We start from the raw sequence: 18,493 nt of genomic DNA on the forward strand, positions 1-18,493 counted from the left end.
CTCTCTCTCTCTCTCTCTCTCTCCCTCGCTCGTCACATCTGCTGTGTTTGGTGGAGCAGATCAGAACAGCCCCAAACACACACACACACACACACACACACACACACACACACACACACACACACAGACTGTAGCGCTCCCCTCCTGTGTGCCCTTTAATTCTCTGTACAAACCCTCTACCAGCGGCTGAAGAGGACGGAGCCCTGAGCTCTGCATCACATGTGAGGAGGAGCGCCGGCTTTACACTTAGATGGACACAGAGGAACTGATCATCGGAGGGAAGGACAATGAAAAACAATGAGATGAAGCCAGCAAGCCTGTGAGAGCCACACACACACACACACACACACACACATCTGGAACAGCTTGTGGAGCTGCACCTGAAGAGAAGAGAAGAGAAGAGAAGAGCTCCTCCGCAAAGAAATCTCTGCCGGCACTTTCTCCCTCGCTCTCCTTTTTTTCTTCTTCCTCCTCCTCCCCCTTCTCATGCACTTCTCTCTCTCCCTGGCTATCTTTAAACCCCTCTTTCTCTCTCTCTGGTCTCCGCCTTTCCAGAGCGCTCGAACGGCTACCCGCTGAGCGAGTGAGCAAGCGCGAGTGAACCGAAAACCAGCGAGGAGGAGGAGGAAGAGAAGGAGAGAGAGAGAGCAGGAGAGGACACTAACGCTGGAGAGAATTATGAGGCACGAGGCAGGAGGGAGAAGTTGACAACCGTGTTATGACTACAAGTGGAGAGGAGGGATGGAGGGAGTGTGAGAGAGACAGAGAGAGAGAGACAGATAGAGAGAGAGAGGAGGAAGAGATGGGATTAGAAAGCTGGAATGCGCTGACACCGGAGACCTGACTGCCTGTTTGCGTTTGGCACAGCGCTGCCTGTCACTCTACAGGTTTATCTACACACACATACACACAGACACACACACACAAACACACACAAATGCTGTTTGCTTTGGGGGATGATCCCAGGAGGCCACACCAGGAGAGGAGAACACCTTCCAAGGAGCTGCTAACCCCCCAACCCCCCTCACCCCCGCCTCACCTCCCACCCCGCTTCCCATAAGCGTCCTCCTCCCTCCGGCCCTCTCAGCCTACCTGCGCCAGTTGCAACACGCTGAGCCGGGATTCACACCCGTCACAACTCACGGAGAGCGGAGACACCCTGGACTGCCCCGAGGACGAGCCAGCGCTCACACACTGGCTGAGAGACACAGAGGAGCCGCAGAGATGTCCAAAGCCTCCCGGCTGTCCCGGGCCGCCTCGGTGGGATCCAGGCTTCCCTCCCCGAGGAAGGAATGCCCCGTCGCGCCCGGCAGAGCCCGGGTGGTGAGCGTGGGCGAGAAGCTGATGAGAGCGGGCAGCGACGCCAGACAGAAGTCTATGCCGCCTGCTGGGCCGGTCCAGACTCAGACCCTGACCCAGACTCAGGCCTCGAGCCAGAGCTTGAATCCAGGTGAGAACCATGGACAAAACACAGAGATGGGACCCCCAAAGCGGCGGATCGGCCCACCTAAAGCCTCCGGTCACCAGCAAGGCTCCACACACAGTAAGTAACACAAACGCTCTCTGCTCAAAGTGAGACCTCCACATCGTCTAGAGTCTGTACCAGTCTTTGTTTATGCTGATCCAATAGCCGGGGGGCTTCTGCTTGTTGTGTGGCCCCCCCGCCCCCCCCCCCTCCCTGTAATGCTGGTTTATTGTCTCGCCTGTGGATTCATCCGTATCTCCGATCTCCTTCCTGCCCCGAGGGAGAGGAAGGATGTTCCAGTCTAGAGAGAGCTGTCGCTGCTCTGGGGGGGAACTCTGTCCCCTCTACCCAGCACCTACCTAGCGCTGCTCTCTGCGGGGCTCAGATTAAGAGAGGAGGCTCTTATCGTTCCCCCTCCGGCCCTCTCGCCACATTCCCCAGCTCCGTAGGGGAGCGAGGGGCGAGCGGGGGAGCAGGTTTATTAGGTCATCTCACTCGCTCAAAGGTAACTCGGCTGAGGTCGTTCCAGCCGGTTGAACCTGGACTGGATGTACTGTAGATGCAGACAAACACAGGGGGCGATTCAAGACAAGAGAGTGACAGAAGGAGGTCAGGAATGCGAGGAGCAGGGCATGCTGGGAAAAATCTACAGGTCTCGAGCTGCATCTGCGCGTGTATCCCTCCCCGCGGTAAAGACAGGTTAGGAGGTTACGAGGGGGCAGGTTCGTACTGGAAACCAGATGTTCTGGTCTGTGCGGCTGCTCGGGGTCGGAGCCGTTTGTGTTGAAGTCGTTCACGTCAACTTGTACAGTTTCTGAAAGTTAAATGGAATTTGATTGACATCTGAGGGCGACGGAAGTGACCCAATCCTATATTTTACTGCCTGTGTCTTTGTCTTTCGTCTCCTCCTACAGTATTTCTCGTGTCCTCCCTCCCTCCCTCTCGTCTGTCCTCTTGCTCAGTCTCTTTCTTACTTTGCGTCTTTGTCTTGTTTCTCTATAACACCATTGTTTGTCCATCAATCACTCGTCTTTCCAGTCTGCGTTCTTGTCATGTTTAGACAACAGTTACATCTCAACCTATTGAAAGATGTCACCCCCACCTCCGCTCACACACACACACACACACACACACACACACACACACACACACACACACACACTAAAGATCTGCGTGCCTTTGCATTCTTATCTGCATCCTTGTGTGGGTTTTCTCGTCTTCGTCTTTAGGGTCTGTGTTTTAAACTCTGTGGTCCAGTTTGATGGCAGAGTCAGTCAGAGTGCAGTGATGGCAGCTCCAGCTCAGGCCCACAGGGTCACACACAGCTGACGTGCACAGCAGTGGCAGACAGTAAGTGTGTGTGACAGGTGACATTTCCTCAGTGTGAAAGCCAAAGGCCTCAATTTGGGCCTTAAAGTGGAAACTTTCACCACAAGTGAAACCCAGCGGATGATTTTTGTCCAAAGGAGGAGAAACAAGTTCAAACGTGATTCAAACTGTGCTTATAAGAAATCGAAAATAGCTCATTTGTCATTCTGGATTGACTGGGAATCTATTGCACGTCCACTTTGGGTCGCTGACATTGATTTCCCCAGAAGTTTAAACGATTTTTGACGATATTCTTCATGCACTTAGAGGTCCAGAGTGGACCTGCAGGGAAGCACAGACCTGCTCTATGGAACACTGAAAGCTCCTCTATGTCTCCTTAGATACAAACGTGTTCACCACTGCATCACAAAGTGTCCCCCTGCGACCTTTAACACTGAAATGATTGAATTTTCACTGCTCACTGTCAGTTCGCTGCTGGAGTCCATCGAAAACCCTGCGTGTATCAAACCGTGTAAGAACATCGAGTAAACAAGGCGACACTGTTATGGAATTCAGACGGTGAGTTTAGCTCCAAAAGTGCTCCAACTTTGAACAAACAGCTGTCGACCTATTGAAGCTAACCAGCCACACCAAACATCTGGACAGCCTGGATCACCTCTGTCTTGCTCCTCTCTCAACCCTTCGCCCTGTTTCTTCTCACTCTCTACATCAAACCTGAAAGTATCTCTTGTATCAGCAGCTGGATGCTTTGATTCCCATGTCTCATCACGTCCTGGAGATCGTCCCGGCGATAAAGACCCGGTACAAATCTTTTGGATGAACTCACCCCCGTTGGTGATTGAGGAGTTGAGTCAGGCGAGGGAGCGGGTGTCGTTATCCTGTCAGAGCAATTGGCACACACATGTAAACATACGCACACACACTCTTGATTTGTTGCTTCTTGCTTCATGTGGCGTTCCGATACATTCCGTGCTGCCCAGGTGTTTGTATCGACACGTGTGCTTGTACCCGCTAACAGCAGTAACTCTGTGTGTGAGTCATCGCAGCGCACGTCCGTACATGACGCCAGGAACACACTGGAACCGCACTGACAGTTGTTGCGCATCTATGACGGGTTGTTTCTCACCGCAGGAACAAGACGACGGAGCTTAGTGAGTCGGAGTCTGAAGATTGGGAAGCCATCACCCAGTTTGACACTGAAGCCGAGCGTGAGGGGATTACATTAATTACAGCGCGTCATGTCTCCTTAAACCCCCGCTCGTACTTGTGTGTGTTTCCTTTGATGCCCGTCAGTGTGTAAGTGGACGGAATCATCTCCCTCATGCGTCTGAAGCCTGTCCAGATTACATTTCAAGACTTTTTGTACAGTATCTGCTTCAGAACTGGGTAGTTTAGACATTTCTGACGTTTTTTATTTCGAGGATCTGTGAGTGCATAAGTTCCACTTCTGTACAATCCAGACTTTCCTCCCTGCAGGGGGTTGATTTGAAGCAAACCCTGGTGAAATGAGCAATCACCTCTCCCATCCCTCTGCATGCAGCTGAGACTTTAAATCCTTCCCACCTGTTTGCGAAGTTAAGTTTTAAACAGCGTTCAGGGGCTTAATCATGCTGGAATAACGACCTCATGTTTTACAAATAACCAAAGAGGACATCGGGTCAGAACTGTGACCGGGCCTGTTGTACTGTAATGACATCGTCTGCTCTGTCATTATTTTCTCAGCTGCGGAGAACAAAATCTCGCCTTTGTCTCGTCAATGAGTACCTGGTGACTGGAGAGAAGTCACGAGTCATTCAGGGAAGAGGGAAGGAGCGGGGTTGTTAAAGGAGTGTGGTGTGTTCAGGGACCTCCGGGGTCTGATCTGAGCAGTGAGGTGGATGTGAGTCACTCAAACAGAAACAGATAATAATGCAGCCACTGGGCAAGAAGAAAAACGTCTGAAGGTGTGTGACTACCCATGAGCGCATACATATGTGTGTGTGTGTGTCTGTGTTGGGTGGAGTGTGTGTCAGGGTGCAGCTCAGGGCTTTGGGATTTGTTTTCACGTCAGATTAGGAAGAAAAGCAACAAGGCGTAATCTTTTCACACCGAGCTTCGTTACTTTCACATTTCACGGTTACCGCAACAACGTCTTTGGCACCTCAGCATTACCTCACCGATCTCGCTCCTGGCCTTTGAGTTTGCCAGGATTATTGCTCGGTGTAGTCATTGCGGTTCCTAAGTAGAACATGTGATGCCTCCCAACCAGACGTGCCACTGCCAGATCCGTCATGTATGAGGTGTTTCCCGTGTCCCCAAGCGTAAACGTCTGCTTAATTCGCCCGAGTGGCGACGTGTAAGCGGATGCACGGCCCCCCTCAGGAGTCCTCCTCAAAGAGTTGAAGCAGAAATCAATAAGCCTCCACCTCGCCTCTTACAGCAGATTGCCCCTCAGGCAAAGTGATTCTGTGTGTGTGTGTGTGTGTGTGTGTGTGTGTGTGTCTGACTCTCTCGGGTTCACACACACACACACACACACACACACCGTCACAGACTTGCAAGATAAAGAAGAATATTCACACACTGGAAAGCGTCTTCACATCTTCACACTTCTATAAATTGAATCTCTTGCTGTTTTTTTTTCCGTCGCTTCTGTTTTTATGAATCTCTTTCATAAATTGCACATTAATATTTGATGTGTCTGGCAGTGCCCACCTGTGATCATCTGGAACACCAGAGAGTGGCTGAGGTCATTAAAATAATCTTTTGTGTGTGTCCGAGGCCGTATTAGACTTTGCTGCGTCAGCATAGCGGCCAGGGAGACGCAGCTGCAGGGTAACGCCAGAGGAGGCGCTGTTTCTCAGTGTTCGGGTTGCAGTTCGTGATGGGTTACAAGTACTTTAAATGTAGTTTTTGTAAGTATTTGCGTGTCCAGCTGATAAGAAACGCATTCTTACACTCACCTCACACAGATTGAAGCACATTGTTGACCATAGAACAGATTTCCTCTCCCTCCCCCCTTCACTTTCTTGGGGGAGATCCAGAGCGTTTTGTCTAGGCTGAGCTGAGGCAGGCGTGTCATGATCGATCGGCTGTCACGCTTGGAAATTTCGAGTTGGATGAGCGCGAGACCCGCTGACCTTTAGCTGACACTGTGCTGCTAAATGTCCCTGTATAAATCACGTTCACCACGGCGGCGAAAAGAGGAGCGCATGGAAGCCTGTGAGGAATTTGTCCTGGGAGATCTGAACTCATCTGTGTGTGGAATCTGACTTTTCCCCTCCGCAGATCACTTCCCTCGCCGAGTCCCTGCTGGATCGCGTTCGGGGGGAATAAGCGAGTTTTCTCTCCAGCGGTGCATAAAGATGTCAGCTTTCAGGCGCCTCTCTTCAAAGCATAGCTGTGGTCTTTGTGGCGAGAAGAAGAAAGAGGAAGTGGCAGAAACGCGAAGCCGGAATCGTCACGTTTCTCCTCTTTTGCCGAGAGGGGCACTCGTGTGTGTTTACTTCTCCGTTGACCCCTGAACTCCTCTAAAGGAAATGGACACGTCACCTTTAACGACGTGTCACAGCCACGCCGGACCAGAATGTGGCGTTGGTTGTAAGTTTGAAATGTAAATTCATCATTCACGTCTGAGGGATGTTGTTGTAGTTTGACCTTAAGATGTTTGTGCTCTTCTCTGCTGCAGCCTTTAAACTTTGTGATCCAATGAAATTCCCACTTCTCTTGCAACAGGAGGTGAAGTTGTGTTTTAGCCAAGACGCCGGCTCATAAAGGTTATTGATGATGCGTGCGAGTCCTGAGCAGGATGAGGCGGCGTTAAATCTCACTAATGCAGAAGACCGGAGCGGAGACGGCAAAGTAGCAGCAGGGGGGAAAAGTCAGGGCGCCGTTCTGCTTCTGTCCATGGACGTCGATCACGAGGGCGTTCCCTGTTCTATTCCTGCGGCCGTTCATGTGTCCACTAGGGGGCAGCGTCACGTTTAGACTTTGTAATCCAGACGTTCCTCTCGTATTTGCCTCCTGATGAGGAAGTTGTGCAGGTCAACCAATCAGATTGATGCACTGTGACATCATAAGACCTTGGCAGCATGTATCCAACACTCCACCCAATCAAATCCACAGTTTTTCTAATTAATTCATCAGAAAAGTTACAATTTAACAACAATTTCTTCTTATTTTAGAATTCAAATCCTTCCCAACAGGGCTTCACAGTATGATTACAGCTTATCCACACGTCTAAGTGTGTGTGTGTGTGTCAGTGAGAGAGGCGTGACACACAGGTGGATGTACCGGCACGCGCTAAGCGAAGGCGCACATAGAGCGTTTCCTTTTGCTTTCTGCTCCGCCTGTGAACGGCTGCTCGCTGAAAAGACGACAGAGCATTTAAACACACTGGAGGCAGCTGTGACTCCACTTTCTCTCTCCCTCTCCCTCTCTCTCTCTCGCTCTCTGTGTGCCTGTGTGTTTGCTCAACAGAATACTGGGCTCCATGTGTTGACAAAGGCAAACTTCCACTTTCTCCACAGACTCAGTGGGTTGTGTGTTTTAGCAGCGAGGAGGCGAGAGAGAGTCACTCATGAGCGGCTGCGGAGCGACTACAGAGCGACTCAACGTGGGAATTAAGCACATATGCTCTAAAGTGCTGCTGTATCATGTGTGTGTATGGATCACTGACCTCAATCCCTCGTTTGCGTGTGAAGTTTGATCTTTCAGCTTCATGCTACACGAATCAGAATACATAATACATGCAATTAAAGGGCAACTCCACAGATTATACACACACACACACACACACACACACACACACACCCCCACACACACACACACACACACACACACACAAAGATGTCACACTCAGTCAGTATGAAGGCTTTTGTGGCTGTAGGGGGCGCCGGACTGACCTCTATGACATCACAAGGGTAACTTCCTCTCGTGCTGAAGACGTCGCTCTTTAAACAACAGGAAGTAACCCTTGTGATGTCATAGAGTAGAGTCTGCACAGCGCCCCCTTCAGACACACAGCTGCTCTCACATGCGGAACCAATAAACTCCATTTAGAAGAGTAAAATCGGTGTAGTTCCCTTTTTTAAAGAAGTAAATTCAAGTCAAGAAGTGAAGATTAGAGGAAATGACAGCAGATATGAGGTCGCTGTGTTTGATCAGACTAACCTGCAGGATGATCTGTGTGTGTTCAGCCTGCCTGTGGGGTTAAATGTGCCTGATTTGTGCCGACGGTAGACGCGGTGCTGTAATTGCCGTGTGCTCGGCAGGGGCTTTGTCGTGGCGGCGGCTCACAGGAGACACGGGGAACGTTCCATCTTTGTTCCCGAGCCCCGTGGAGATCGCGGTGACCCCCTGCGTGCGTTTAAATTATAAACTCTTAGTTTCTTCTGTCAGCATCAGAGAGTAGAGAGGACTCTGTGGTTCTGTCCTCCATTATCTCCTCCCGACGCTCCCACAGACTTTACAGCTGCTCGTCTTCCTGTCTTTAATTACGCGATGCAGTCGTTCTGAAATCTTAATAAAGAAGTGGAGGATTTACATGTTTAACTTACGGCTGCACGGCGGCGCAGCTTTGACTTCCCCCCTCTCCTCCTCGGCTTTTGATTCGGAGCAGGTTTGCTGAACTCGTTGGCAATCAGCTGAAGCGTGACGATTATCCACTCCATGTTGGCGGGCTGGGCTCAGTAGCTCTTGGCGTGCAGCGCCCCCAGCTGTACGCCTCACAAGACTCCGAGCCGGACCTGCGTTTGATTCATTATGCCCCTCGCTGGAGTTCCTCCTCCTCAGGCCTTTGATTCCACACTTCTCCTCTTCATCCCCGCTCTCACAGCTTGTTCTCTTCAACTCTTGAAGAAAATGTCTCACTTTTCGCCCCGACTTCCTCTTCCGAATATTATATTAAAGAAGACGCAGAGATGAGTTTGACAGCTGCCCTGCGCCTCTGAGCAAACTCTGCTACATTCTTACAGCATTAAACACCAGAAATGTTGAATCAGCGATGAAGTATGCTCCTCCTCCACCCCTTTTCCTAAACCTGGGGATTTTGAGGAGAGAAAAGGGGAAAATTATGTTTTGACGGTGCGATGAAGTCATCTGCCTCCTCTTCAGCCGCATGTCTAAAAGCCATCATGGGGCTGACGCAGCGTTTTAAGCACAGGGGAGAGAAGGGGCGGGTGTGTGTGTGTGTGTGTGGGGCGGGGGGGGGGTGTAGTGTGTGTGTTCTGCTGAGCGGATATTAACAGCTGGAGGTTTAATACCGGGATGCACATGAGTAGATTTCTGTAAATTCTCCCTTTTCTTCTCTCAGCCGCGTCGCATTCCATCACAAGGATGTCACATGAATCACGAGTGAGTGTGTAACTATTATGCGGGGAGTGGTGAGAACAGCACCAAGTATGTGTGTGTGTGTGAGTGTGTGTGTAAGCAGGCGGGTGACATGAGGAAAAGGTCGAAGCCCCTCGTCTGAAAATGAGTTTGAAATCAGATTATCTTTGCTCCATTTAACTGGCATTGTTTACAGCCGTAATTTGTTGGGGTCTGCGCCTCGTTTGTGGCCCTCTGCAGCTCAACAGACGCTTGTTACTGCTGATCGCTCTGCCAGGCGGCTGTCGGGAGAATGTAGAGGGGTTCTGGATGTTTCTGTTACATGAGACTCTAATTTCAAAGTAAGAGAGAGCAGCAGGAGCCGATCTGAGGAAAGACAGGAGAATGAAGGGAAGTGTGTGTGTGTGTGTGTGTGTCATCTCCCTCAAGTTGCTGCGCCTGTAGCCATGACGCCTCTTCTTCCTTCCCTTCTACGACGACGACATCATCACCTGCCCCTCTAACTTTCTCCAGCACGCCGCCGTCAGTCTGTTTGCTTTTTTATTTTACAAGCGCTGCAGAAACGCTCAAGTGGATTTATCGGCCCTGTCAGAAGCTGTGATGGCGATTAGATGAAAGAGTGGGGGGGAAAAAAGCTTGATTTCTACAACACACACACAGGCACACACACTGCAGTGCAAACAGAGTCTGTCCTCCCCTCTCTCTCTCTCTCTCTCTCTCTCTCTCTCTCTCTCTCTCTCTCTTCTCTCGTGCTTATTAATCCTGACGGTAACCAAACGCTTCTCTCCGTTGCATATTTCATAACCCATTTGTTTGTCGGGAGCGTGTGATCTCCTGAAGTTTTGACGGGCTGACGGCGAGCTCCTCTCATGTTCCCGGGCGATGCGCAGGAGGCAGAGGCGGGCGGGCGGCGGCGACGGCGGGCGAGCAGCCGGAATCAATTATTAACGCTGGCAACAGAGCGTTTTCCACAGTCGCCATAAAGCATTTTTATTGATAGACAAATCACTTGTATCTCTAATGTGGCCTCCTCGCAGACGCGTCCGGCCTGATAAACACTCCGAACGCGGCCGCCGCTTCACCGCAGCGAGACGGCGAGCCTCATTCGCTCGTTTATCTTCTGAAACTGCGTAAAACACATGATAAATATTTTATTCTTATTATGTACGGACGCTCTGTAAACATAATAATAAGCCTGGTAATGGTCCGATTGCACCAGCAGGGACCTAAGTGCACTCGTGGGTCACACACACACACACACACACACACACACACACACACACACACACACACACACACACACACACACACACACACACACACACATACACACACACACAATTAAGCTGCATGCTATTCATTGTGCTCTGTGTCCTGATTCTGAGTCTCTCTCATGCGGCAGGGAAACGTGCTTTTGTCATGTTTGAGTCGAAGCTCTAAGCCCTCCAGATGTTCAACTTGAAATTCTGTATTTAGTTCCACTTCAGCTTTCAGGTCCTTTCAGGTCCTTTTGCCCTCTTCTCCCTTCTCTTTTCTCGCTGGCTGCCCAACACTCGAGCCTTCTCTCCTCTGCTCCATCATCTTTCCATCTCCTCAATTCCCCTCTCTTTGTATTTCCCTCTTCTTGAATGATCCAGGTCTCTACCTCGGCTTTGATGTATGCAGATTTCACTCACATCCTGTTTGTTGTTTGAAGCTTTCATTCATCCGACGCATAATGCTGCTATTCACAATCAAGAAATGTGGAAATCGTGGCCAAAACAGTTCAACCGGCTGCGTCTAGGGAGGTCATGAAGTTTGAAACTACAGCGATCACAGGAACACCGTTTGTTCAGGATTGACCGTAATTGAACTGCCGCCGCTTTAAAATCCCCCTGTGGGAGTTTTCCTGCTCTGACGGTTAAAAATTGTCCGTCGGTGTCCTGGAAGTGGTCGCAGACTTTCGCACGCACAGCTGCGTCCCAAAGCAGAGGATGCCAAAGTACATAAATGGAACATCCGTGTGTTCATATGGAGTTTGTTTGTCCAAACGAAAACTAGGGTCTTCAGCTGTTGCACAGGTTGAGGAGCGTCGGTGAACGAAACGCCTGAAGGTTCCCACTGAGCCGTCTGAGGTTGCGTGCGAGCGTTTCTACCACTTGCAACAAAGCCTTCTCAGTCATCTGATAGGTCTAAATATTCATTCATACCTTGTTACCACAATGTTTTAATAAATGCACCGAAAAAACAAGCTTCACCCCAAACACTGGAATCCCAATAAGGCCTCATTAAAGCTTCCAGGCATGGATACGTATGGTTCTTATAACATTCCAAGCTGTTCAAATCACTGCGTCCATATGTGCATGTAACCGCCTCTCCCTATAAGATGACATCATTCATAGAAATGTATCTTCTTGCCCGTCACACCCCTCTAAAGGCTCCAGCAGGGCTACATGAGGAGTAAAGAGATGTTAGTCTATGAACCAGAGGAGGAAATGTACTGTCGACGCACTCCCATGATGCACTTCACCCCGTTCAGTAATGTTGGAACATGGTGGCGGCTGATGGCGACGCGGTGTGACAGCAGATCCACGCGTCCTTTCGCTTAAACGGAAGAATCTCTCGGTGGGAAGCCGCTCGTAGATTTGTCAGGTCAATTTGAGGATTCGCTCTGGAATTCTGTCTCACCGTGTCTGCATGGATGCCACTGTTGTGTGTGTGTGTGTGTGCGTGTGTGTGACGGAGACAAACACAAACAGAGCCACGTCACCCCTCTGACCCTCTGTCCTGTGTTGTGTGGGCGCCGCTCGTCTAATTGCTCCTCGCTGTCACTCCGGTCCCCGGCCCCGGCGTGGCCTCATAGTGCCACATCCACTTCTCCATCCCCCGGTTCTGATCTCACACCTCTCACTTTGCATTCTCATTATCTACGAACGCTTATTAATTTATTTCATCAGCCGCTGTTTCAGGCCTCGTCCCGGGGAATCCATAATGGCAGATTTCACCCGGTAGAGTGGAGTTATGAGCACCGAGCCGCTGTGTTCTGCTCTTGTTCCTGCTTGTGAAGGGTGAAGTCCAGGTTGTAATACGTCTTCTCGTGCATTATTTACATATTATCGAGCGGTAAAGTCAGAATCTCTCCTCTGATTCCCCCTCACGCTGACTCAGAACTCGCCTGGTTGCCGTGAACTAAACTCCCCCCATGTTTCCCCCCGTGTCACGCTACGAAACTGCTTTTCTAAGCGAGCTCGGCGTCTCACCGGGGGGGCTTTGGTGCAGCCTGGTTTGAGGGGCTACAGCGGGGATCTCGGGGCGGATGAAAGGCGAGACGCTTGCTTCCTCCGGCCTCGGCTCCCCGTATTAGTTTGGTAGAAGTACAGCCTGCAGCGCCAAACTAACGTGGTCCAGCCAGACTCTGACTCAGACTCTGACTCTGACTCTGAAGTTCTGTACATTGGAGAGTAAATTGCGTCTCTGGAGTTTGAACTTAACGGTGGATTTACTGAGAGGTACAGATCAGGTAGGACTCCTTCTATTCCTGTCCTCCCTCCCACCTCCGACTCGTTCGCTCGTTCCGGCAGACCCAGAGCTCCCGATGTCAAACGAGGTCGTCACTCTCTGGATAAACGACGCCACGTACAGTAAAAAGCGACATCATTACCACTCCCATCATGCTTAGCTCCCATTTCCTTCCCCTTTTTAAAGATGTGGGACTTCTTTTCGCCTTTGACGCCGCGCTAGCTTAATCGGAGCGCGTTGGTTCTTTTGTGCGTCTGAATGCATCCCGCCCGTCATTTTACTACAAAAGCCTCAAGACTGATTCAGCCTCCTTCCAAGACTCGCAGGTGGCTCATTCACTGGGCTGAGTGCGGGATCGTTCCCCTTTCAATGGCACGACTGGCAGAGGCCCGGGCGGCGAGCTTGAATAGCCTCAGGTGTAATCCTCACCTGCTCCCTCTCTCGCTCTGTCACCGCCAAACGCCAAATGTTGTGCTTTATTTGGTGGCCTCTCTGTGTTTGTTTGGGGCCTTTTCAGCAGTGGGAAGGTTCACAGGTTTGTGTGTGTGTGGATTAGTCAGAGAGGAGCAGCGGTTGTTGTGTCAGTGTAGAAAAGAAACGCACACATTCTTCACTCCTATGCGTTGTTTACACTTGTGTCTTCAGGTTAGACGAAGAAGTACAAGCTGGTCTGAGTTAAGAGACGATCCTCCAACTCCTTTCCTCCCTAAAAGGAAATAAGGACTCATTTTCATCCATTTCTTAGGAATTCTTCAGCCCCCTGGTTGAACAGATGTGGAAACGACCTCAGACTGCAGACAATGACGCTTTATGTTTATGATTCAGACATAAATACATAATTTAAAGCCCGAGTTCTGCTCACAACTTTTTGTCAAAGAGTGTTAGAGCAGTTTTATGTTTAATCCACTTTATATGGATCCCAGAAGTAGTTGTCTCTCCGTAGGGGTCAAAACTTTGCCTTCTGGCCTGGTGTGTGAGGTGTGTGTGAGCGGTTAATCTTCATTTACTTTGGTGAACAACATCTAGGTCTCTAATCTGCCTTTAATCTGTGCAGTAACTTGTAACATCAGATGACTGTAACAAAGTACAGTATTCTGCTCTGCACACACTCACTGGCTCAATGTCTACATGATGTCTGTCGGTGTGGGTGTTTTGGCCATGTGTGTGTGTGTCTGTGTGTGTGTGTGTGCCTCGCCGCTCCGCCACACCGTGCCCAGACTAAACAACAAGATGAATGTTTCCAGAATCCGACCTGGCTCAGAGGAAAAGCCCCCCAATCTGCCTGTGTGGCTCCACTGACTCACGGAATAACTCAGGGAGAGGACGGGAGAAGAGGACGGGCCATGGACTGAGACGAAGAGGAAGCGGAAGAGGAAGATTAATGATTATTGGTATTATACGTACGTCAGAGGAGATCTTGGTTTTACCCTGACGAACGCCTCATCCCCTCAGTTGGGAGGCGTTGGGACGGTCCGCACTCTTGTTCCCAGTTCTCCAGCTTGAGTCTGAACTCTTCCACAAGGCGTCACCATCATCATCGTGACGACAAGACGGATAATAGCGCCCACAAAGCCCCAGTGTGCCGCTGTCAACCTGTCTCCTCCCTTGTTTCACCTTTCACCTCCCTACGCCACGCCGGGGTCGGGCGGGTTTGGGTGAATTGGAGGTTGGGGGCTCGGGCTCGGGGGGTTTGAGGTACGGCGGTGAAAACGCTTGGCAGACGCAGATAGAGGCGCCTTGGAGACAGAGCGGAGGGGCCGGGGGTCTCTCTCTCTCTCTCTCTCTCTCTCTCTCCGGGGGCCGAGCCTCACTGCGGTTTGTAACAGCAAACTGTCGGATTTGGAGAGAAAGTTCCAGACACACCCCCCCTAACCCCTCATTCCATGTCATTACCCCCTCTTCCTCCTGCCCAAATAAGTGTGTATCTGTGTCCTGAGCAGGAAACCGACCCCCCCCCCCCCCCCCCCCCCCCAACAGCCCCCCCTCCACGTGTTTTTCTTCATCCTCCCTCCTCTTTGTCCTTAACGTTTCTCCTCTGCCTCTCTGTCGCTCTTTCAGTCCTGAGTTTGTATTGAGCAGAGCCAGGCTTCACTTAGTGGCAAGAGGTTAGAAAACCTTAGTCAAGAGGGAACACACACACACACACACACACACGTTTAAACATACACACACACTCTCTCTAACACATGTGACAAGGTCCTGCCAAACAATGGCTGTTTGGTGGGAAGGATGGGGGGGTGCGTGCGTTTCTTGGACGGCCTGATTGGAGCATAAACAGCCCAGGAAGTGCTGAAGTAAGAGAGAAAGAGAGGGAGAGAGAGAGGGGGAGAGAGAGGGAGAGGGAGAGAGAGAGAGAGAGAGAGAGAGAGAGGGAGGGGGATCAGGGGAAATACAGACCCGCCTGGAGAGAGGAAAAAGTTTTGGGGCTCGGCGGTGTTTTAGTTAGTCTCAGCCTGCGGGTGTGTGTGTGTGAGAGAGAGAGAGAGAGTGTGTGTGAGAGTGTGTGTGTACTGAGGTTGCTGATTTTGGCTTTTCTTAAATAAGGACATACCATATGACAGGCGACCAGAGAGGAAAGGTGAGTCGCTGCGTCTCTGCATGTCAACACACACACATACACACACTCAACACACACACACGCGTGTCACACAAGCTTCAAGGTGGACAGACACACACACACACACACACACACACACACTCAGGCTGGCTCTCCCCCCCCTTGTTTCTCTCACACACACTGATTAGAGTGTGTTTACTCTGAAGCATATTGGATTTGTTAACATCCTCGCATGACTTGGCGTGTTTGCGTTGTCGTTACTGCTCGGGAATATTTCAACATTCCAGATGGATTCTGAATGCGTCTCGATCCCAGATTGCGTGTTTGTGCTGATGGTTTTTCCTGTCTGCCTCTCAGCGCGGCTTGTTGTGCTTAGCCGGTTGTGTGTGTGTGTGTGTGTGTGTACAGCCTTGAACCGCAGCCAGCCATTCAGTGTGTGTGAAGGGAAAGTGGACCATCTAATGTGTGTGTGGCTGCATCTAATTAAGTTGATGGTGACGGTCAGATCGGTCACAGTGCACAGCTCCATCTTCTCTTCTTCTTCTCTCCATTCTCTCACCAAACTATATCTCCTTTTACTCTCTCTCTCTTGTAACCTCGTCGCTCTTTATCAATCACAGACAGGGAGCGATTATTGATCAGGCTGTTCTCAGATTTTAGCCATGTACAGTGATGTTTGCTATCGGGATTAAAGGGATTTTCCCAGTTTCTCCCCCTACAGGAATTTGCCGCATTCCTCCTCTCTAAGTGAACATCAGTGTCACCAAGCAGCTTCAAAGCCTCAGCTGTGGTAAATGTCATTCCCGAGTAAACTTCACCCTTCGTCACGACCGTCGGGATCAAACTTCTAAGTGCTTTCCTGCTCCTATTTTCCCGTCTGAGGCTCTCCATTACCATCGGAATTGCTTTAACTTTTTTTTCCGCTGTTAAGTAGATTTACATCTGGAAAAGACTGGCCTGCCCTAAGAATAGTCTGATGGAAAAATCAAAGTCAGTCTGACAGCCATTAAGGCGTAAATGTTTGATATGAATCTCACTTAACGTCAGATTTGGGTTTTAAAAGTGTTTATCGCCATAAAATCGTCAGGCTGCAGGCTTCACGTCCAATAAATCATCAGGAAATCAACTGAAGGAGATGAAAACTTTGTTACATTTCAGCAGTTTTCAGTGTTAAACGGCGTTGTGGTGTGTATGTGTGTGTGTGCGTGTGTGTGTCTCTGATCCTCAACGATGGCACTGATTTGTTGTCTCTTTCAGCAGTGAGTATATCAACCCCCCGCTGGGAGGGAAGGTAAACAGGTTTGGAGAGGAGCGTCTCGTCAGGAAGACAAACGAGCTCGCCCCCTTTTTTCCGAGCCCATCCCTCCCCCACGCGCACACACACACATACACCCCTCATCCTTCATCGCTCCTCTCGCCACTTTGACAGACCGCCTCTCACAAATTCCCTCTATTCGCTTCGGCGCTTTGCTGACGTAGCGAGATGTCAAAATGCTTCTCCTCAAAGCCAGCAGGAGAAACGGTTGTTGACTTTGAGGCGGTTCAGCCAGCTGCCAGCTCAATTCGGACTAAACTATTTGTCTAATTGCGAGCGTATGAGGTGAAGTGATTTGGACAGAGTTTTCACAAGAGGAGGCGCACAGTAGCACCTGGCCAGGTGCCTCCGTGCGCCTGATAGCAACCGTCAGAAGCCCAGGGTTGAGTTTCAGCCACTGGATTGCAGGAGCCGATGCAAATCTGAGGCTCTGGACTTTTAATGGCCGCCACGGGACATTGAGCTCAGTGGAAACACACCTGGGTCGGTGGCATGTGGCCGAGCGGAGGCCGCGGGGGGGAGGGAGTGAGGGAGGGAGGGTGGGGGGGAAGGCGAGCGCCCCGGCCAGGTGTTCCTCCGGCGAGCTGTCTGCGCTGTCATCGCTCGGCGGGCAGCGATCCAGCTCACGACACGTCTCATTGAGCTTCAGTGTTTGATCAAACCTCATTACCGGTGCCTCCATTTGGGCTCCCATTCGCAAGGCCTGAGTTATAGATATGATAAAACATTCTCGCTTGATTAAAGCTCCCCCAGGTGCGTGTGTGTGTGTGTGTGTGTTGTGTGCAGTGTGTGAGACAAATAGATGTAATAAGAGATAAACAGCTTTGTGTGTGTGTGTGAGGGGCTGAAAAAAGCAAAACTTCAAGTTAAAGAAGATGAAGAGCTCCATGTAACAGCCGGTTTATGTCGATCCTTAACGGAGTAATGAATACTTCTACATGTTTATACTCTGAGTGTGTGTCCATCAGCTTTTCACTTGCCAAAGCAAACTAATGATACTTTTGATAATAAATCATCATAACTCAACCCAATTTGAAGTGGATTAGTTCAGATGATGCATGAGGGCGGAGGAAACGGCGCCGCGAGTCTGAAACACAGTGCTTTGGATTATGATTGATTATTTATGACAGCTGCACATTTACACAAATATCACTTCTGCTCTGTCTAAAGGAAGAAACTCAAGCTACTACTGAGAGCTGACCAGTAGATGCACATCTAAGGAATATGGGTTCCATAGTGTAGTGGTTATCACGTCTGCTTTACACGCAGAAGGTCCTGGGTTCGATACCCAGTGGAACTAATTACTTTACTGTAAATAGATGTGCGTTCCTTGCACTCTGTATCAAACAGAAACAAACTGTTTACATCTGTAAACTGTTTACCTCTGAGTTTCATAGCCCCCAACTCCACTTTACCTCAGACAAACTGCGTCCTTGAATCCTCTCAAATCAACAGCAACGCGTCGTCCTGGAGGAGGAAGATCTTCTCTCTCCTCAGCTGCTCCGACCAGAAGCCATAACAGCTGCGGCGCCGCGGAGGTGCGGATGATATCGAGGCGTAATCAGGCGAACATCTCTGCCTCGTTAATTGACTTAAATCGACCTAATTTCGTGAACCAAATCATCTTCAAAGGGGAGCGTCTGAGTTTCTCTCTGCGTTCCTCGTGTTTCTGCACTGCAGGTGTGAAACGCCGCCGCCGCTTCTCTCCTCGCCAGAGGGGCCGAAAAACCCACAACCTCAGCGTAAGCCAACACCTTATCTTGGCACGTGTTAAAGAGAAGCAGACGATAAGCTATTCCCATTATACAAATAGACTTTGCGTTCCTCTCGGTCGCGGGCGGAACGACTCTTTGTCAGCAGCTAATGGCAACGTTTTAATGGCTTTTACGGAGAAAAGTGACAGAGCAGCAGAAAATGGCTTAATCAGGCGGTGATTTGTACTTTGGGCTCAGGATGATTCATTAGAGTCACTCCTCTTTCCTCTGCCCTTTTTATTTGATATTCATAATGAGCTTAAATG

At 50.2% G+C, this 18,493-nt stretch overlaps 1 protein-coding gene and 1 non-coding gene across 3 annotated transcripts in view; both read left to right on the plus strand.

Moving 5' to 3' along the window:
- Positions 1 to 1,121: 1,121 nt before the first annotated feature.
- The window catches only part of kiaa1217 (KIAA1217 ortholog), a 68,834-nt gene continuing 51,462 nt past the window's right edge, over positions 1,122 to 18,493 (plus strand). Inside the window, exon 1 of one of the 2 annotated variants that reach the window (XM_076158272.1) lies at positions 1,122 to 1,543. In XM_076158272.1, the coding sequence (XP_076014387.1) occupies positions 1,225 to 1,543 (319 nt within the window). In that variant the 5' untranslated portion in view covers positions 1,122 to 1,224. Of the gene's footprint in view, positions 1,544 to 14,990; positions 15,180 to 18,493 lie in introns of those variants that run through there. The other variant, XM_076158273.1, reaches the window with a different exon arrangement.
- On the plus strand, positions 17,701 to 17,773 carry trnav-uac (transfer RNA valine (anticodon UAC)). The gene has a single exon. It is a non-coding gene; the product is annotated as a tRNA-Val (tRNA).

The sequence above is a fragment of the Genypterus blacodes genome, unplaced genomic scaffold (assembly GCF_046128005.1).
Source record: "Genypterus blacodes isolate CSIRO-AG114 ecotype Tasmania unplaced genomic scaffold, CSIRO-AGI_Gbla_v1 ptg000076l_1, whole genome shotgun sequence".
NCBI lineage: Eukaryota > Metazoa > Chordata > Actinopteri > Ophidiiformes > Ophidiidae > Genypterus > Genypterus blacodes.